The 19,957-nt window shown below is 39.5% G+C and overlaps 4 protein-coding genes across 4 annotated transcripts; 2 read left to right on the top strand and 2 right to left on the bottom strand.

Annotated features, from left to right (window-relative positions):
* Positions 1 to 945: 945 nt before the first annotated feature.
* On the top strand, positions 946 to 9,579 carry LOC129581936 (atrial natriuretic peptide receptor 1-like). Its single transcript, XM_055473245.1, has 23 exons — positions 946 to 1,609; positions 2,408 to 2,782; positions 2,984 to 3,027; positions 3,117 to 3,155; positions 3,368 to 3,445; positions 3,516 to 3,653; positions 3,730 to 3,960; positions 4,357 to 4,489; positions 4,636 to 4,729; positions 4,825 to 4,945; positions 5,078 to 5,239; positions 5,389 to 5,571; positions 5,686 to 5,775; positions 6,390 to 6,549; positions 6,720 to 6,838; positions 7,263 to 7,356; positions 7,640 to 7,847; positions 7,922 to 8,141; positions 8,207 to 8,354; positions 8,626 to 8,674; positions 8,934 to 8,983; positions 9,066 to 9,160; positions 9,236 to 9,579. Exons 1-23 carry the CDS (start codon positions 1,147 to 1,149, stop codon positions 9,275 to 9,277), a joined length of 3,336 nt encoding a protein of 1,111 aa, XP_055329220.1. The 5' UTR covers positions 946 to 1,146; the 3' UTR covers positions 9,278 to 9,579.
* LOC129581935 (uncharacterized) lies at positions 9,507 to 13,203 on the bottom strand. Its single transcript, XM_055473244.1, has 6 exons — positions 12,890 to 13,203; positions 11,276 to 12,486; positions 11,048 to 11,182; positions 10,570 to 10,880; positions 10,203 to 10,497; positions 9,507 to 9,853 (listed from the first exon to the last, which is right to left on the bottom strand). Exons 1-6 carry the CDS (start codon positions 12,954 to 12,956, stop codon positions 9,740 to 9,742), a joined length of 2,133 nt encoding a protein of 710 aa, XP_055329219.1. The 5' UTR covers positions 12,957 to 13,203; the 3' UTR covers positions 9,507 to 9,739.
* Positions 13,204 to 14,848: 1,645 nt separating this feature from the next.
* LOC129581703 (high-affinity choline transporter 1-like) lies at positions 14,849 to 17,645 on the top strand. Its single transcript, XM_055472917.1, has 7 exons — positions 14,849 to 15,175; positions 15,430 to 15,552; positions 15,648 to 15,803; positions 15,874 to 16,037; positions 16,266 to 16,548; positions 16,693 to 16,904; positions 17,067 to 17,645. The coding sequence occupies exons 1-7, from the start codon at positions 15,010 to 15,012 to the stop codon at positions 17,643 to 17,645; spliced, it is 1,683 nt and encodes a 560-aa protein (XP_055328892.1). The 5' UTR covers positions 14,849 to 15,009.
* LOC129581747 (ferric-chelate reductase 1-like) lies at positions 17,540 to 19,277 on the bottom strand. The gene is made up of 4 exons (XM_055472966.1): positions 18,844 to 19,277; positions 18,664 to 18,771; positions 18,395 to 18,545; positions 17,540 to 18,070 (listed from the first exon to the last, which is right to left on the bottom strand). The coding sequence occupies exons 1-4, from the start codon at positions 19,096 to 19,098 to the stop codon at positions 18,012 to 18,014; spliced, it is 573 nt and encodes a 190-aa protein (XP_055328941.1). The 5' UTR covers positions 19,099 to 19,277; the 3' UTR covers positions 17,540 to 18,011.
* Between the last annotated feature and the right edge of the window lie 680 nt (positions 19,278 to 19,957).

Genomic DNA, 19,957 nt, shown 5'->3' on the forward strand with positions numbered 1-19,957 from the left:
ATGACCGTGATTAGCGGTTAAAAGAAGCGTGCGTTGAATGTCTGCTAAAGAAAACGAATCGCTAATTTAAGGATACGCCCGAGCTCGACACTGAGTGTGTCATTGGCTACATACATTGTTGATGGGAACAATCAGACTACGAGTTTTTTTTTGCTACCAGCGAAGCTTTCGTTTTGCTGCAAGTGTATGTACTGCACAACTTGTACTGGCAGGCTACTGAACAGTTCTATTTTCTAAAGAGACAATTTATATGACGTATTATTAGATACACCGAATAAGTTTCAGACAATGATAGTTAAACGTTATTACATAATTACGGAATAATAATTAGTACGAAAACCGCTACGGTACTAGTAGGATAACTAGTAATGTAATTTGCTAATTTTAAGCTAACCATAATTATGATTATAATGCACTGATTATAATCAGTGCATGAATTGTTTGGTATCGAGCCGACGTAGAGAATTTTCCGAGAAGATTCCTTAGTTATTAAGCATAAACTGTCCCACAGTAGCTACCCGGACTAGTACATTGTAGGATTGATCTACATTAATGGCATGCGTGTGCGATACCTCCACATGGGAACGTCGATTGTATAATAATATGCTACGGCAGCGCTATCCTGCAGTTTGTTCACTTCCACCAGTAATTACAGTCGTTCAACTGGAGGTGCGCAATTTACCCGCCCTCTCCCCGGAAAACAGTGGTCCCGACGCAATAATAATTTATCTCACCAGGTTGCCGTAGTGTGTGCCTGTAATAGTGGATGTACCTGCATGTACATATGCAACATAAAAGACTGCGGCTGTACGGAAGCGCACTGTTTATTGATTGGCATGCCGGCAACAAACACAGAGAGAGGCAGGTGCCGGTACATATACAATCTATGTTTCCCTGTGCTTCGACGATTCCACATACGGAATGCAACAAATGCCATGCAAACCGTTTCTTCCCTTAAATAAATATCACCAATTCGTCGCTGTGGGGTATTCTTCCATTACGCACGCACAGAAGCTAAAAAAGTATTCGCGGAATATTACAGCTAGTATCAGTCTGTTTTGCTGCTACTTTTAAATTCTTCTAGGAATAAATTATGTGTTATATTTACTGGTATTGCACCCCTTCCGGTTGTTGGTAGCGTGAGAAATGCGGTTGATAGCCCATCTATATTTTGTTTTTGGATACTTATCTTTTTGCACCTCAGCGCAGTCATCCATTTCTGTCACACTTCCCAGTTCTTCCAATGTCGGTCGTGATATCAGCTCTGATAACAACACACAGGGAACATACACAGCAGCACCAGCAGCCACTACCTCCTATCCCGTTCGCATCACACAGGCGCCGGATCTCAGTAATCGCAATATCCTCTTGTGCCTACTAATTGAACGCTCCCGCGGAGATAAGTCGGTGTTCTATGATTATGATCGGGTAGCATCCGCCATACAATTGGCTGTTGATCATGTTAATCAACATGTCTTATCCGGCGGATACCAGTTGCAGACATTCTATAAAGATATTGGGAAAAACTGTGATAAGAAAAACGATATTGTTAAATATGCCCTGCAAGTACTGTCCGTCGGGGTCAACTGCAATGCGTACCTTGGTCCAGGTAAGTGTTTCCGGTGTCCAAGATAGCCACCTAATTTAATGCAAAACGGCAGAGTGCCATTGACAGATAGTTATTGTCACTGACATGGTGATGGATATTTTTCATAAGATGGTTTTCCATATTTTGTGGATGCAGTCATGTGCTGCCCGAAGGAGTATTATCGAATTTTTGTGTCACACGTTCTTATTTCTGTAACGGTTGACTGATATTGACAATCAACACGGCATAAAATTAATATTCAAAGCACACTGTAGATCTTGGGTGTATCAGGTTTTCAAATACTTATTATACTTCAATTGGCTACGCGAATATAGTAGTACTTTTCGTAACATGCCATGGTCATATTTCTTAGCCTCATTTCAGCTCTAACTGCACAATTAAAAAGTGAAACGATTTGGCAGACGGGTCGTATCATACTCGTATTACCCGTTTGCAACTGTAACGAACGCCCAGTGCACGGGCTGTAAATAAGTAAACAAATCAATTTGAAAAAAGACGTCATTTGGCAATTGAAAAGTTTTCCTTATCTTCGAATGTTTCGCACTCCCCGATCGACATAGTAAATAAAAATAATCGGCTTATCGTGTAATTAAAAAGCAATGTAATGTTTTTAAGCTATTAGAAAACGTAAACATCTCCGTAAATAAATTTATGAAAAAAATCGAACTTGATTTGCGTATATTTCAGTGCAGGCTGAGGCGATACAAATTCTGCGTAAGAGGTGCTCCCATGAGTACAGCTTACGCAAGGCTGATAATTAACAACTGCATAATGCATGAAAGATGCACAATTTTCCAGGTTGTGGATACAGTGCTGACAGTCTGTACAACTTGGTGGAATATATGCAGATCCCGATGATGGGTTGTCCGGCTGCCGGCTTTGGAGCGGCATCCGATCGTGAGAAGTACATAATGGCCACGCGAATGAGTTTCACGCATAAAAACACCGTCAACGTGATCTTCCGATTCTTCACACAGCATGCCTATAAACATGTCTTTGTCGTCCAAGATGATTCTGTCAGCTTTTTTGAACAGCTTACCGCGGTATTTAACGGAGAGATCCGTAAGCGCACCGATCTCATACAAACCGTTACCGAATATCCCTTTCGCAGCCGGGATGCAACGATTGAACAGTATGAGCGTATGCTGTCAACGGGTAATCAGTCGTCCAGAGGTAGGTTACGCCGGGAGTAAAACCATACAAATTCACGGTAAATCCCATTTATCCATAGCTAATATATGTACGAGTACTACGGTAGTAGTTAATTTTAAATTACCCTATTCCTTTCATTTATGGCGTCCGCTGTGTGACCATTAATACGCCTCTTCAACAGGCAGGTCCGAAATTGGTTACAGAATTTTTATTTGATTGTAGTGTTTGTTGTACTATCGAATGCCACCGTTCTCCGAACACTGATGGTAATTAGTGAAAAAATTGTGTATCGATCTCTCGTCGTATTTCGTACCAATTTAAAAGGGCATTTTTTAAATATGGCTTTGAATTTTAGATTACTGCTCAAAGATTAGGCATGACCAACGGACAATACGTACGTATGTATATGCATATTACGAGTAGACTGCATAAATAGTTCGGCTAGGCCGCTAGCGTACTAAAACTCTTAATTGTACTTCTGAAAATTAACCACATAAATAAAACAGCTTCATTTGTAATGATTAATAAGTTGGGATTTATTTACAAAGCTCTATTTTATATTCTGGAAAAGTAATATTGTGAGAAGTAACCGTACATTTTATTCAGGTTTATATTGCTGTCGAATTATTTGACAGTCAAAGCTGGGGGAAGTTTACGTGGAGTTTTGGAGATCAGGGCGACAGGGTAAATTTATGCCATATGACTACAAATTTTTAAAGAAAAAGATTTTTGCAATAAAAAATTACTTTGACAGGAAGCCAAACAAGCCTACGAATCCGTGTTATTAGTCGCGCTCCACCAAGTCAGGAACGATTATTACGACACGTTTTCCACGAATGTTAAACGCCTTGCCAGGAAATCTATGAATTACACTTTCGGGGCTTTCGAAGAGGTAGAATCGGTTTCCCATCTTGCAAAACCATAAGTATTCGTAACACTGCAGCTATTGAATGCACTTTTTGATTTAGATTGATCCTGTAGTGACGAGTTTCTACGATGCGACGGTGTTATACAGTACAATAATGAATAAAATCATTACATCCGGTGGCAACATTTACGACGGCGTCAAAACATCGGGCATGATGCGTAACTTTACCTTCTCCAGTCCGGTTAGCGGAGACGTACGGATTGATGCCGTGGGCGATCGGCAATCGGATTACGTCGTCAAAAGCATGAATCCCGATACCGGAAGATTTGAGGTGATCCTGCAAACCTCTGCAAATAGGCCATTATCGACGTGGAAACACAGGAGATCGGATTAAAATTGAACAAATGACAGTTAAAGCAACAAATTAGTCAATTATGCGCAGTTGTTGTCGCAAAATACCCATACGTACTATGCATACTATGCATATAATATTGCATGCTAGCGATGCGATGTCAACCAATCCTAAATACATTCAATATCATGTCGATGTTTTATATGTACAAGATTAGAGTTATTTACTGTTTAGCTAGGAAGGTTTAATTTATGATTCAAGTGTACTTAATCAAAATTATTATTAACTAGTCCAAATTTTGATATTGCTTTAATTTGGTTATTCATTACATTACAGTAAAACCATTGCTTAGTTTGGCTTACTGTTTAATTACAGGATTTTTACACATACACCGCCATAGGCGACTCGATGGTGGCCACAGGACCATTATATTGGCCAACTAAAGTGCTGCCGCCTGATGTTCCCCGATGTGGCTTTCAAGGAGAGTTTGCAATTTGTCATCCGCAAGGTACTTCTTGTTATTTTCGTACTTTCGTCTGAAAATGAAGGCACTGTGCATAAAAAACGGAGTGGTCTGTTAACAATGTATGAGCACATTACCGCTGTGTGCACGCGTGCGGTGTATCGGATGCGTAATTATTCATTGATTTTTAGTGGGTCTCTCTGGACCGATGATAGCTGTGGCTGTCGCCATACCGGTTGTTGCCTTCTTCGTAATAATTGGATTGGTTGTTTATTGCGTAATCAGGTAAAAAAATTCCCACGTGCAACTTAATGCATTTGACTACTACCGGTATTTGCCGCGCTTCATACAGATTTTATTAACCGGCACTTTCGGGATAGATTTTTGCGCAACGAAGGCCTGGATCCCAATTGGTGGCGAGTGCCGCAGTCCGAAGTTGATATCACTGGACCAAAAAACGCCAGTCAAGGAAGCAGAATTGGGCGATCGCAAAAATCATTGGTACGATGCATTTTTCTCGTTTCACTCCCACACTGATGTAAATAAATATATGATAAATCTCGCTTGTCAAAGGTGGTACGTAAGTAAACTATAAGAGGTGATTTTTGTAAGAGATGCCAAAATTACTTTCAGCAAGATGACGCTGTTTCCCAAACAACGCGAAATACCGAAGCGACATCGGGCTACAGTATGGCTGGGAGAACAGCGACATGGAAAGGAAATGTCGTCAGTATCACCGACATTTCCGAAAAGCGCATTCGCCCAAATCCCAACTTCATTAGGGAATTAAACCAGGTAATGGGAAAAATTTGCACCATTAGCACTACTAGTAGTACTGTTGCTGGGGCGGGTCACTGGCGCGTTGTCCCGGCGCAGAATATTAATGCTTACTTAAACACGACAGTATGATGCAACAACAACATTTTGTGCACCAATTTTGACAGGTGCGCCTCGTCAGCCATCAGAACCTGCAGCGACTTTTAGGAGTGTCTATGAGCGAAGATGGATTCTGTATGTATTTGCTGGGTGAACTGTGCCAAAAGGGCTCGCTAATGGATTTGCTGGAAAAGGACTCACTTAAACTGGATTGGTCGTTTAAAAACTCATTAATAAAAGACATAGTCATGGTAAGCGCAGCCACTCTGAATTAGTGGATTGGTGTAATACTTAACTGCAGATTTCCAGGGAAATTTTCTATTTATCAGGATATATTTTAATGCTAATCTGCATATCATTTAAAGGGCATGGCATTTCTTCATACCTCATCCATTGAGTCGCACGGAAACCTTACAGCGCATACGTGCCTGGTGGATAGCCGGTTTATGCTAAAGGTAAATAATAATCTAAATCTAAAAACATTATTTAGTAAACTTTTGGTCTGGAACCGATCCGCAAAAGATGCGAAACTGTCGATACTGCGAATGCAGTGAATTTATTACACGTTAAACGTATCGGCAAATCACAAACTTAGAATGCTTACTCGTATGAACCGAGCTATGGAAAAAATTGCGTTCTGTAGTAGAGGAAAATTACATATAATCTCTTATTATCTGTCTATTATCTGTTGTAAGGATATCAAAAAAGGATAAAGTATACGATAATAACCCTTATTATAAAATTTTTACAGTTTCGTATGAAATTTCTTTCGAGTGACTGGTGAGACGAACTGTAGTGGAAATTGGAGGATAATTTATAGTTTAGAAGTACTTAGTTTAAAGCACACCGTGAAATCTGAGTAAGTTGTGGCAGTTTAATGTATGCTCCTTTGTGTCATCCCAGTCCACTACTTCATGCTTGATTGATCTTTTACTCGTTTCGTGCAGTGCGTCCATTGCCAAAAATGAACGGGTTAAAGGCCAGAAAATGTTTAGCCGCAACAATAAAAACGTCCTACATATATGGATTCTTTGTGGAAATAATAAAAGTTAATTTCGCTGCACAATAGATAACCGACTTTGGTCTGACAACACTTCGGGAGTTGCGCGAATTATTGCCGCCCATGGAAGATCAAGATGATCGAAATTTCGATTATTTACTATGGCGCGCACCGGAACTCCTGCGCCAACAAATGCCACCCAAAGGCTCACAGGTTGGGCTCTTTTCCTGTGTCTGTAAAGTGTTTAAATTAGCTAACACAAATAAAAGTTTTCCATCGATTTTTAACTACCGTTTGTCGTTTGCATTGCAGAAAGGTGCCCACGCATTGTCAAGTTCATCTCCTTCAATAACTAGTCAAAAATGCCAAAGTTTCACAATGTGTTTTCGTAATTGGCAGGTGATGTCTACAGCTTTGGAATATTGTTACAGCAAATAATACTTCGATCAGCTCCCTTCGATGCGCCGGGTGATGCAACAAAAGCCCAACAGACCACTGCCAAAGAAGTAGTACTGGAGGTAAAGGTCAAATTTAATTTCCAGAGCACGATTTGTTACAACTAATCATTAAAAATTTTAAGGATAATAATCGATATACCCAGCAGATCACCATTTCAAAGTTACTAATGTCCGGCCTCAGTATATGCTACGCAACATTTTGATACTCTGTACATTTAAAAATACAACTAAACGATTAATAGTGTTGAATAATCATATTTACACTAATTGATCCACACTGTCCTCAATAACAACGTACGAGTGACCTGCGAGGTCTTTTGTGGCAACTTTTGAACTGAATTATTTCCATGTTACTTGTTTACCGATCAGCCATAACGCTCAGAACTTATATTATATTGCCTGCAACGTACTGATCCTGATAGGTGACGACACAATGTATATACCGGTTATAGAAAATTAAGCATTTCATCCGATTCTCTGATAGGTAAAAAAAGGACTTCAACCGCCATATCGTCCACGTGTGCCCAGCTCCGCATGCTCAAGTGAGCTCTTCAACTTAATGGAGAGGTGTTGGGATGGTAAGATTACACAGCTTGTTATCGAATGTTCCGCTAACCCGTATTATTGAACCACTATTAAGCTTTAAAATAAAATACCGACAAAGTTAATATAACGAGTTATCATAAATAATAAAACTAATTTGCTGTGATATTATAAATTGTGGCCACTGTCCTGTTACGAGCTGGCATAAGTTTCTCACTTAAATTTTATTTATTCAGCGGGGTTTTTTGTCATGGAGTATTGAAAATAGTTTACCAGAGTGTAAACGTAACACTTCAACATATCGACCAATTTTGACAGAGTACCCCATTGAGCGTCCCACCTTTGCTAAGATAAAAGACGGACTGAAGAAGGTTATCGGCAATTCCGGTGATAACATAATCGACCACCTCCTGAAGAGGATGGAGCAATATGCCAATGATCTCGAACAGCAGGTTGCTGAAAAGACGCAACAGTTTATGGAGGAGAAACGTCGCTCAGAAGAATTACTGAGCCAACTTCTTCCCAAGTACATTCAATTCGCTTTTGTTTCATTCAGACAGTTTCATTCAGATAAACTAACCAGGTGTTTTGGTATTTCAGATCAATAGCTGAATCGTTGACCAGAGGTCAGAATGTGGACCCAGAATCATTCGATAGTGTTACGATATACTTTAGTGATATTGTCGGCTTCACAACGATTTCCGCGGCTGGAACACCGATGGATGTTGTCTCCATGCTGAACAACCTGTATACGATGTTTGATAGCATCCTGGAAAAATTTGATGCATATAAAGTGGAGACAATTGGAGATGCTTACATGGTACTATATTTCGCACACTCAAAAGGTCACGAAAAAGATACAATGGTGTTTTCATTACGTATTAGGTTGCGAGCGGCCTTCCTGTGCGTAACGGTAATCGCCATGCCAGCGAGATTGCTCTGGTATCCTTGCAAATACGAAAGGATCTCGATACCTTTAAAATTCCTCATCAGCCAAACGATAAGTTACGATTGCGCATAGGACTGCACTCAGGTAATTGTATACGTACTGTATTCGAAGTCGAAAGAAATACTCGAAAAGCTGAATGGTTGGACAAAAAGCTGAATGGCCCTTCTTGTTTTGGAAAACATTCAGCGCTACTTATTATTGTGAACTTGTCAATGCATTAAAATGATTAGGCATTTCCTTAAAACGTCCATAATTTTTATTCTTTCGCTGGTGTTGGAAACTGCAACCTCGGTACCCTGCGTATGCTACTGATTTAATATACGTACTTTACATGAAGTTTTCTTTGATTCTGCAGGTGCATGCGTTGCCGGAATTGTCGGTTTGAAAATGCCAAGATACTGCTTGTATGTACAGATAGAATATACAAAACATGTACTCTAAATTGCACTTACTGCAAATTTACTGTGCGTTTTATATGCGTATATTTATCTACAGTATTCAAATAAAATTTTATCGTTCAGGGCTCGAATAAAGCAAACCACCGTGTTGTGACATTTACTTACTTACTACTTTGTGCGAAAACTATACAGCAACTTGTAGAGTACTTGTGCTGCAAATTCGGTTCTAACGTACATGATACATAAATTTTGCTTTCGTTAACAGATTTGGTGATACTGTTCAAATTGCGATGAAAATGGAGTCCAGCGGCGAACGTAAGCGTTTTATAAAACTTTTTCCACTAATGTTGTAAGCAATAACTTAAAACAAATTTTCAACGGCTTTGATATCATGCAGCCATGAAAATTCAAGTGACCCTTGCTGCTAAACAATTGTTGGACGATATTGGAGGATTCCAAATGCAGGAAAGAGATAGAACCGTAGAATTTAAGGTAACCCCATCCACGAAAAGCAACACCAGGCTTATTCATGAAGCATGTTGCATTGTTTAATAAATTTTATTGCAGGGAAACGAAATTCGCACATTCTGGTTGCTGTCGGCAAAGTAAATTGGCAACTGACTGTGACATCTGCCATATTCCTTGTTGATTCTTCCACAGAAATTAAGATAACGGAACCACAGCTTTGGATGCCTTTTCCTACAGTCTATCCATCGGAATTACTCTTTTCGCTTCTTAGTAGCTCCATATTTCCACGCATAACAACACTAAAATGTTATAGTTGACGATCGACTCATGTAAATATATCTTCGCTGCGATGCCGACCATCACACCGTCCATTTTTATTTGTGTCTCCCTCTCATAACATGCTTGCCATTATGGTCATTTCCGTATTGCCAGTTTTTATATGCAGTCGAAGTTGCATAATAAAATTCATATGGAATTAACTGGTCGTGTGCTCGTAGAGCAGCGCTATAGATTTACATAAATGGCATTATGCAATACTATGCATGCAACCGTTAAGTACATCGTAATAGCGTAATCCCAAATTCGTGATCAACGGGTGCTACACTAAAACCAGATTATCAAAATTGATGATAAAATGCTCGCAATTTGACTCGCTTCCAGGGCTGTAGTGGTTTTTGCTTCTGGCCAGGTAAGGCGATCGAAATGGCTTACCATAATCTAAAGTAAAACCAAACAAAAATTGAATTCAGATGTATGTGGATGTAGATGCCAGAACAGCAAGAATTCACAATTTTGCGCAACAAAAAATTTGCAAATTCGCAAAAATCTTTCGCAAAATGGGCATTAGAAGACTTCGAAAATGAGTAAATATTAATTCTAAATGTACTGTACAGAGTATGTACCTACAGATATACCTCAGAGGTGGTATCACTTCAGCTAACAATCGCTGAATATTTGTACTATCTGAACTACGTACTACGAGTAGATGTACGTAGATATATTCGTATGTATAAATTATTTAACAGTTTCCAGATTTGTGTTGGCTTTTTGGAATTGTAATACGTACTTCCTTCATTGTCTGTGGGCTGAAATCATTTAATTTCATTATGTCCCGCATGACGCGACTTCTTAACTGGATTTCCGCTTCTTTGATATTTGAGCCTTCAGCGGAACGGTACTGACCATGCTGATGATAAGGAGGCAGAGATGTGGCTCTTATTGCTGCTTGCTCCAGGAACGTTTTTGTGTTGTCAAAGGTATTTTCTCCGTCTTGTATGACCGGTATCCCACCAATTTTCTTTTCGATTTTTTTGTTCTCTGTCAGTAGCATTTGTTCAGGAATAGCCGCACTGCTTGTTTTGCTGAAATTAAATATGGCACCAATAGTGATCAGTATATAAGGACCCGAAAGCTATTTTCTCCACGAGACAAACCTGGATTTATGTCGCACTTTTTCGTCATAGCGGAGTCGTTCCACGTAGTTCGGAATGCGGCTGACATCGTGCGACGTTTCGGCAAGAAGCTTGTCATACAGTTTTAGTTCTTGCTGGCTGGATTCCAGGAAAAGGCCGCTTTTTATTTGCGTGAGATTATCGCGTGGCATAAAATGCGAACTGCGAAATTGCTTGCCGTTCCTGTTCCCAAAATAAGCCAAATAACTCTCCTGGGGCGAATGATTACTGTCGTTCACCGTGAAATCCACCAAGCGCTGCAGTGTTTTATCCAGGTGAACGGCATCATCTGCCTGGAAATTTCAACACACTTAATGATTAAATATACCTCTTCTATAGCGTTAGGTAACGAATTTTGATGATATAATGATAATACAGTTATATTTATATTTGAAAAATAATACACGACGCATTAGGTACGCAACGGGAATATTAATACTGCTAGTTCGTAGTTGCGTACGTTTTCATCTTTTTGGCTTCCATTAACCACTCCCGTCGATAAATAAATTTTACTGGATTTGGACATTTCGTCTACTGCTTTGCGCTCTTTAACAGCGGATGCAGTACGAGCACGCTTGTGACGCTTCGAAGTGGTCTGCAAATATAATGAAAAAAATACAGTGACCTTTCCATAATCTGAGAGGTACTACGGGGTTTTTCAGCATACAGCTGATAAAATTGTACTCACTTGCTTTAAAGGGAACTTTGGCAATTTGACAGATAAATGGCGCAGTCGGATATTTACCGGCTTTGACTGACTCTCATCCACGCGGCCAATCGTAAATGTCGAATTTAAGGACTTTTTTGTAACAATGGTCGTACGCACCGCGTTCACAGACTTCGGTTGGTTTCCGGAGGGATTTTTAGTGCTTTTACCAATCTTTAAGGGCTGTTCTTTTAGCGGCGTTTCTTCAATTTTTGCGACCAGCGTCTTACTTTGGTTTCGGACTGGCTTGCGAAGACCAGGTATTGTTTTGTTCTCCTTCTGTGCTGCTTCGTCCTGACTTTGTAATTGTTTTGCCCTGTCTGGACGTTGTAAAGTAGGCGGCTGCAGCTTTTGCTTTTGCGGCTGCTGTTTCATCAGTTGCGTCGTTTTGGCTTTCTTAATTATTTTTTCAGGATTTTGCCTTTCTTTGGTAGCAGTGCGGACTGGCTGCGTTGGATTTTTAACCAATACTTGTTCCGGGAAAGAGTCTTGCCGTTCTAGAAATTTTTTTGGATTCCTTTTAACAGTTTTCCTTGGACTTTCACTAACGCGTTTCTCTTTGGAGACAGTTCTAAACGGCTGTGTAATCGTTTTATTTTGTGCTTTCTCTCGTAGTGGAGCCGCGCTAGATTTCGTCGGTGCAGTTTTCCCGGCGGCAACGGTGTCCTTAATTTTCTTTTTCTCCGGTGTCTTTAAGGAAATTACACCTTTTCTGTCCTCTTTTTTCACAAGACGTTTAGGTTTTAATTGGGTCAACACGGGAATGACAACCGGCATTGAGGTCACTTTCGGGATCGTATTGACATATTGCTTTTCTGCGGCGTCATCTTTCTCAACCGAAGCATCCGACAGAGGACTGAGCGGACTAATCACGGTTGTTAGATTCAGTTGGGGAATGGAAAGACGCCGAGGAATTGGTACTTTTGTTGGCGACACGGCTTTCGAGCTGGGTGGCGAGTCCAAAGTATCATCTCGGACACTAAGTGGGGAGCTAATTAACCGCACTGACTGTGGCTCGTGATTACCACCGTTAACGTTGTCGCGACGAAGACTTCCGGGATCTGGAGAGGACAATACACTGGGTGGATTGTTTTTATTGGTGAAATCGAAGAAGCTATTCACGGGGCTACGGCTTTCTGCTCTGCCGTCGATAATCGAAAGGGGAGATACTGGACCACTGTTCGCCTTAACTTCTACGACAACAAAGCAGAAAATAAGAACAAAATGCCTATTGAAGCAGTATTATGAGCTGAATTATGACAATCGACGATAACAGCATGATGCATGGCACTGCATAAAAGAATTCGTAAAAGCATCGACAAAAATTAAAAAAATGGTATATACAGTGAATACACCTAGTAATTAAATCATGTACATGAATCGGTCGTTATTCAAATTAAAAACGAAATGGAAGTTCGAAGCGGAGATAAACCGTACAATCGTAAATGTTGGTATACAACTATACATCATAATTATTTTAACTATTTTGCCCGTCAACTGTATTGAACACAGCTACTATTCGTATGTAGATTTAAGGTATATGCAAAGATTATGAATAGCTCTATTGTTTAGGCAGTCCAGTCTGTCCAGACATACCTGAAACATCGTCGTCGTAGTTGGACAGCACTTCTTCCAAGTCAGATTTATCATCGTTTTCCTCCATGTCAAATGTAAACGAGAAGTGTATATGAGAAATGTTAAATGTATATTAGAAGTGTTAAAGGTATAATACACAAAACTGCTTTGAAAAATACCGAAAGTACCAATAAACAAAAATTACAGTCAGATTATGACACGTGAGGGAAGTGTTAGAAACCCCTGCTTTAGATTTTGAGGCTATAGTAAAGCACCTACGAAAGTGCGCGCATTCATAAGGATGTAGACGCCAAACTGTGTACGAGTGCCAACCAGCTCGGGAACATCTGCGATTGCCGACCTTCGGTACCTGAAGCGATGCACTAAAGCAGGTTATAATATATAACGGGCCGATGAGATGAAAAGAGGTAAATCGATATTGCTCACCTGTTTAAAATGCTAAAACGGGATCGGTCGTATGATGCTAGTTAAATACAAATGGATCACTTTTTGTAGGCCACCCAGGATCTGCTGATAAGGCCAACCGCCTACTGTCCTATTTCGTTAAATTTTGGCGTAGTTGTAACAATGCCATTAGGTTTATTTGGCTTATATCGTTGTATACATTACTGCTGTGATACTGATTACGGAGTGCATATTAATTATTATCGTTGTTCAGTGTAAAAATGGGATGACCAAACAAGCAACCTCGACCGGTATAACGCCGTTTGAAGACTTTGGCATATTATGATCAGTTCGCTTTACGTATAAGTATTGCACTATAGAATAAAATTTTGCTGTTGTACTCGTAATTGTAGAAAGGCTTTGACCTCAACGCTGCACGAACTGAAGAATTATTGTCTGGTGTGTAACAGTGCACAGAAGTGCGGCCCCTACATTTTTTTTTCAAAAATTACTATCCAGTGTCTATTGCTTACCTTATACTTTCCATTGATTCACCGATTACCGAATAAAAACCACGGAATGTTCACCGAGTATTTTTGTGCAGCATGTCTTACTACGCCAGACGTTCACTGACAATACTTTGAAATGTTGACTTGCAGAAAAATTCTGTAACTTTTTATCCTTTGTATAAAAATTCTGTAACTTTCTATCCACTTTACTGCTTGCGTTTGGTACTTGCAAGTTAAGTGCTCGAACGGAACGTAAAATTACTGTACAACAATAGGTTGACCTTTTGCACTGTTAATGGGTGCAAATGTACACCGCACGCGGGTTTTTGTACTCATATAATCACGCTCCGATTTTTAACAGACTATGTATACAGGAAACAATATCTGCACGAAATAGTAGAAAATTTTGTCCGTTATACAGAACAACTACGAAGAACCGCGCCTTTATTTCTTTGCATTTAGACAAGTTACACATGTACAGCAGGTACGTACATGTTTTCGTTTTCCTTTCCTTTATCCAGGCGCAAAGTGGACTGTCCGTCCGTCAACTGTCCGTTAAATTATATTGTCCGTCAACTGTCCATTAAATTATTATAGTACGTTTAATTTGAATGCAAGGTGAAATAAGATTGAACAAAAAAAATAGATAATTGAAACACTGAATTAGAATTATTGTTACTTTTGTAATACAGTGAATTGTATTTATTTGCCATTTTAATTTGGAAGATTAGTGATTGTACTGATAGTGGTAAGTTTCACTGGTAACCCTTGTTCAGGAAATTTTTGCGCCAGAGTAAGGGTACTGCTGAAACACAGAGCATGAAAATGTGATTTTATTCTTAAAACGTTCAATGACATGGCTAAAATTTATTTTGTATTTAAATTAACACATAATATGCAAGGAAACTGGTAAGAGTCCTTAACTTTGGTGATGTTTGCGATATTCATCATCAAATGCCGATCATAGATTTATGTTATCAATCGCTGATCAAAAGATATTCCCTAACGTATTTGGCTGGCCATTAGCGCTTTTACAGCACTGCCGTTTTGTGTGCGATACAATTAACATAATCGAAATTTTCCATCTCACGCTTTCTCAGTTTTTCGAAGTGAGAAGCATTGTAGTTGTATTGCAATCAATTATAGCTTTGCCTTAAGAATAAATTTTGTGTCATCGTGTAATACGAGTAATTTTAACTGTTTTGTCTGCAGGCACTGGCTGCAAACATGTCACAGCTAGCAACACCTTCATTAATCTTTATAATTTTATTGTACATTCTGCTCTTAACTATCGGAATATGGACGGCCAAAAAAATGACGCATTTACGGGCAGATGAACTATTGGTTAATGGCCGAAATTTAAATGCAGCTGTGGCTGCTATTGCAATCACCGGTGAGTGTTCTTTTGCACGGTCAAAAATCGTATAATCGTTAATATTTCACGGCGCGCAGTAGTGTCACATTAACGGGAGAATAAGCACAGCACACAATAATTACTATATTTATGCAGCGTTAATTTTATAGAATACTAAAAAGAGGAATTTAACTCCTAAGCAGCTTTGGTTTGTGCTCTTCAGTTTTTTTGATAAACGTACGTACTTAAGGCGATCACCTTTGTCTAAAACGTGGCGTGATCTGTATATGTAGCATCTGCGGTAGCCGGAAGATTTATATCCCAGATTGCCGAAACTGTTTACGATACGACTTCCATAAATGGTGGACTTATCTGGTGCCAGGAACCACTTGCAACAGCAATCAGCCTTTTGATTGGTACAATAAAGATTTACTATTATAGTTACCCCATTTCCTGTGCATATTCACTGCAATCCTTATGCATAAGAAACGCTGTATCAAGGGGATTTTAGGTGGTCTGCTTTTCGCTAGTCCAATGCGATCAAAAAATTATTTGACGGTTCTGGACCCTTGCTCGGAAAGATATGGAGCCATTATGGCAGGTGTGCTGTTCATTCCGCTGGCATTGTACGAGTTTGTTAGTATGGGAGCGTCACTGTCTTACTTTGGTAAATATGATTTTGTGGACGTACTTATTCGTAAGTATCACAATCTTTGAACGAGCATTTTATACTACAGGAGACATACTATTTCGCCACAGTTTTCTTAATATTGGACACGCACCTGTATTTTTCATCTGCGTGGGGGCTACTAGCGTTAGCATTACGTACTGCTTTCTCGGTGGGATAAGAAGTGTGGTTTACACTGACGTTGCCAAAGTTGCCATAATCTTTTGCGGTTTGGTAAGCACACCCACGTTATACCTTTAATGAACTAAAAGTTTTAATAAGTTTTAATTAGTAAGTTTTAATAAGTAAGTTTTAGTAAGTTTTAATATGTAACTACGGCCTTTACTTTTTGGTATAAAATATGGACATTCATTGCAGTTCGCAAATCAAGAAAATTATTTGATCTATATATGCATATACATACTGACTAGCAATTGATATTAAAAAATTGCATATTTTCAGTGGATATTTGCACCGTGCGCCTTGGCAAATTATAATTTTGTTCGCTGCATTCGCTTAACATTTGACCAATGGCTTGGACATTTACCGCCAGTATATGGAGGAGTATATTTCGATAATTACATTGTGGCGATAACCTGCGGATTAGTGTGTCAGAGTTATTTCCAGCGTATTCTTTCCGTACGCAATGCTAATCAGGCGCGCATAGCCAGCATGCTCGCCGCTGTACTCTGTATCCTGATCGCTGCACCTTCCGCATTAATTGGCGCTGTCGGCAAATCAACAGGTCGAGCTGTGGTCATATTGTAATAGTTTTTTGTCGCCTTATTGCACTGCATACGAATTACAACATAATATTATACTGAAAAATCTTTGAGCTTCCGTGCTGTGTATTCGAGCTTTAAAGTGCTTCTGTTTTGAATGTACACAGATTGGAATCGAACAGAAATCGGACATTCCCCGACTGATAAAGAGATACCGTTTATTTTTAATACCGTACTCCAGACTTTGACGCCGCCGGTAATTGCGTCGGTGGCCATTGGTGTTATTGCCGTTGCTACAATCAGCGCCTTTGACAATTCTTTGCTGTCCCTAAGTACCATGTTCGTATCCAACGTGCGACCGGCTTTTGTGCGGTCTTATGTAAGTAGGCAAATTGGAATTATGTAAAAAGCTTTAAATGCATGACATGCATGCATTTTACATTAAATTTTTGTATGGAGTTTTTTGTATAACACCGTTTAAAATTAATTTCATGCATTAGAAAATGTTATACATAATCATCTCTTTATCTGATTTTAACAGAAGTCTGAAAAGCAGCACATCCGGTGGTTCAAAGTCTGTGTAATCAACTGTGGAGTAATTGGCACCGCGTTAGGATGTGTGGTTTTGCCGTATCGCGGCATAAAATTACTTTTAACGGACATTATCAGTACGGCCGTATTCCCGCAGCTGGTCTGTGCTCTGTTCGTTCCGAAATGCAATGGTTATGGGTCGCTGTCAGCAATCGGACTAACAACAATAGCCCGCTTATTATTTGGTGAGCCATCTCTGTCCCGGCATCTGACAGTTGTTCGTCTGCCGCTTTACAACGCAGATCTGGATGTGCAGTTGTTTCCCTATCGGTCCGTATTACTACTGGTATCGTTAGCGTCAACCGTATTGTTTAGCAAACTGGCGACCTATGGCTTTGTTAAATCACGGAAAGTACCTATTCGATTTGACTTTCTACATGTTTTCGATCGTTCCGTTCCCGATTTACTATCGACTGTTAATTCGGTTCCGATGCGCGATCAGATTTTTGATTCACAAGAGTCGGTTGCAGCCGAAAGGACAAAACATCCCGCTTCAATTCAAATAAAAAACCAATCCGTTTGCGTTTGACCGTAATTCGTGCAATGTAATCAAGTCACACAGACGCATTACTTCGAAGAACTACAGAGTAGTGCATGGTAACAACCTGAACAAATAATACACTTTGTACAGTTTCGATTAAACAGAGTGCAATAAGTAAGACGAACAACAGTATTACTTTACTATCATATCTGTACATTATATTACAATCATACCATACCATATTTTTTAAACTATATGCTATGGTTTACCGTCTTACCATATATTTTTTTATTTTTTGCTTAACCGACACAATATTAACTACAAATCCAGAAAAAAAATCAAATTCCAGGATGCGGGCACTGAAGAATCCTTCGCGCATGTCGAGATGATGTAGAGGTGCAAACGGAAATGGTATCAGAATGCGTAAGCTTCTGTGCTGATTATTGGGACCTTGTCGTGCTTCATAATTTGACCTGAAAGTGCAAAAGATGTCAGTTTTCAGCCGTTAGCAACATTTGTAAATTCGAGCAAGACTTTCAACATTTACTTTAATGCCTATTTGACTTTCAGAATTTGTTTTGTTAAAATATTGAGTTTAACTGTAGGTATGAATTAAAGTTTTGTGTGCGAGTGTTGTACTCGTAATAAGATTTATATAACAGTATGTTAAGCGCTCCATTCCCATATATCGCTCCATTCCCATATATGTTCGTATGGTTTATCATTTTTGTGTGTGTTACCAAATTGTTTAGGCATATAATTTGCTTATGCTAAAGATTCTAAGCGTAATGACTTGCCAGCTTTAACAGGACCAGTCGAAAATAACAAATGATGCGAATTGTGGAGATCAAATTCCTGTTCCTGGACGATAAACTTTTTATCCAGATCAAGCGCACAATGGAGTACATCATCTTCCACTGTGGCTTCGGTAACATGAACCGGTGCTTGCTGCAACCAGAATACTGAAGTAAACACCACATTATTCATAGCAAAATTAAACCGACTATGCACTTAATTGTACAAAGATGAAACAATTTGTAGCAACGTTAACAGAGGGCGCAATTACCGGCAAACCTTGAATATTCAGATGTTCCGGATTATATGTCAACTGCGCTTCAGTAAACGTCCCATTTTGAATGCAGTGTATAACTGCATCGCGTCCCATGTTTTCGTCCTGTAATGAGTGCAGTAGTATACAGAATCACCATATTTAATGCAGCTTTATACACCTAAAAACAAAGTTTACCTCGGAGAATCCCAGTGCTAACCAACGATTTCTGTTCAAGTGACCTTTCGATCGCAGCTCCACGTGCACTAGACTGGCGGATAGTGTTGTCACCGCTGCCAACTGCTGGCACAGTCTCGGATCTGGTATACAGTCATGTGGCCTTCCAATACAATGTTTTCCATTACTCCCACAGCCTTTCGCCAGTTCTTGCAAACAGAACGTTCCTAGCAAACTATTGAGAACCAAACCAGTTATTATCAAGCCGTAATCCATAACTAGTGATTGTCAAATTGTTTGCGTTGTAATCCACATCAGTTAGGGAGAATATATGGCGACCTGTTAATGGGTTGACCTTTGCTCTTCATGCATTGTGTAACCATCCATAAGGGATCCAAAAACTGAAAAGATTCGGCACCTTTTATACAAATTATCGCTGTGGAGTATATCATGAATAACGATTTCTCCTATGCTCAGCGTGTTATTCGCATCTGAGCGGTCATTTCTTTAAAACTATTAAACTGCAGTGAAGGCCGTTTATTGTCATAAAACCATAGTCAACGTGCATTCACCGGAGAACAGTTACAGACTGTACAGTGCTATTGTGGGTGACAATAGTAATTCTATAGTACGTGCATAATCTATTGTATTATAATGACTAGCAGTGTATCCTCTAACACTCACAAAACAACAACATGGTGATTTTTTTAAAGGGAAACCAGAAATTTCTAACGACATCTACAGCGGTTATGCGAATGGATGATCGTTCAAGAGTCGGTACCGGTCACGCAAGTGAAGTACTGTTTGCATGTAAAGTACTACATACTGTAGTTTCATATGGAATCATTTCAAGCATTCGTACTGTGCTTCACATATACTTCATCTATACTAATCCAAAAACTCATCTCCCATACAACAGAATTTTTGCATAGATAATTAATAATTTATCAAGTGAATGCGGCCAAGGAGTCCGATTAAAAATTAGAGCTTGTTATGTGGGACGCAGCTCGAACTGAAGCTAATTGTAAGCTGCGCATTCAAAAGAAACAACGAGCATAATTTTTTTAACATTATACTGTAATGTTGTGATACTCCCCACTTTGCAGAATGCTCAATTCGCACATAGCTGTTAGCT

Source organism: Paramacrobiotus metropolitanus, unplaced genomic scaffold (genome assembly GCF_019649055.1).
Source record: "Paramacrobiotus metropolitanus isolate TYO unplaced genomic scaffold, Prichtersi_v1.0 Parri_scaffold0000006, whole genome shotgun sequence".
In the NCBI taxonomy this organism is placed as follows: Eukaryota; Metazoa; Tardigrada; class Eutardigrada; order Parachela; family Macrobiotidae; genus Paramacrobiotus; species Paramacrobiotus metropolitanus.

Excerpts from the sequence above, each read along its gene's own strand:
- LOC129581936 (XM_055473245.1), top strand. The coding sequence starts at position 1,147 with ATGCGGTTGATAGCCCATCTATATTTTGTTTTTGGATACTTATCTTTT. Across the intron at positions 7,848-7,921 it reads CTGAGCCAACTTCTTCCCAA|ATCAATAGCTGAATCGTTGA; the intron begins GTACATTCAATT and ends TTGGTATTTCAG. Across the intron at positions 8,984-9,065 it reads AATGGAGTCCAGCGGCGAAC|CCATGAAAATTCAAGTGACC; the intron begins GTAAGCGTTTTA and ends GATATCATGCAG.
- LOC129581935 (XM_055473244.1), bottom strand. The coding sequence starts at position 12,956 with ATGGAGGAAAACGATGATAAATCTGACTTGGAAGAAGTGCTGTCCAAC. Across the intron at positions 11,183-11,275 it reads CAAAGTTCCCTTTAAAGCAA|ACCACTTCGAAGCGTCACAA; the intron begins GTGAGTACAATT and ends TTATATTTGCAG. Across the intron at positions 10,498-10,569 it reads AAAGTGCGACATAAATCCAG|CAAAACAAGCAGTGCGGCTA; the intron begins GTTTGTCTCGTG and ends ATTTAATTTCAG.
- LOC129581703 (XM_055472917.1), top strand. The coding sequence starts at position 15,010 with ATGTCACAGCTAGCAACACCTTCATTAATCTTTATAATTTTATTGTAC. Across the intron at positions 15,176-15,429 it reads GGCTGCTATTGCAATCACCG|CATCTGCGGTAGCCGGAAGA; the intron begins GTGAGTGTTCTT and ends CTGTATATGTAG. Across the intron at positions 16,038-16,265 it reads CCATAATCTTTTGCGGTTTG|TGGATATTTGCACCGTGCGC; the intron begins GTAAGCACACCC and ends GCATATTTTCAG.
- LOC129581747 (XM_055472966.1), bottom strand. The coding sequence starts at position 19,098 with ATGGATTACGGCTTGATAATAACTGGTTTGGTTCTCAATAGTTTGCTA. Across the intron at positions 18,772-18,843 it reads TAGCACTGGGATTCTCCGAG|GACGAAAACATGGGACGCGA; the intron begins GTAAACTTTGTT and ends CACTCATTACAG. Across the intron at positions 18,546-18,663 it reads TGAATATTCAAGGTTTGCCG|CAAGCACCGGTTCATGTTAC; the intron begins GTAATTGCGCCC and ends TTCTGGTTGCAG.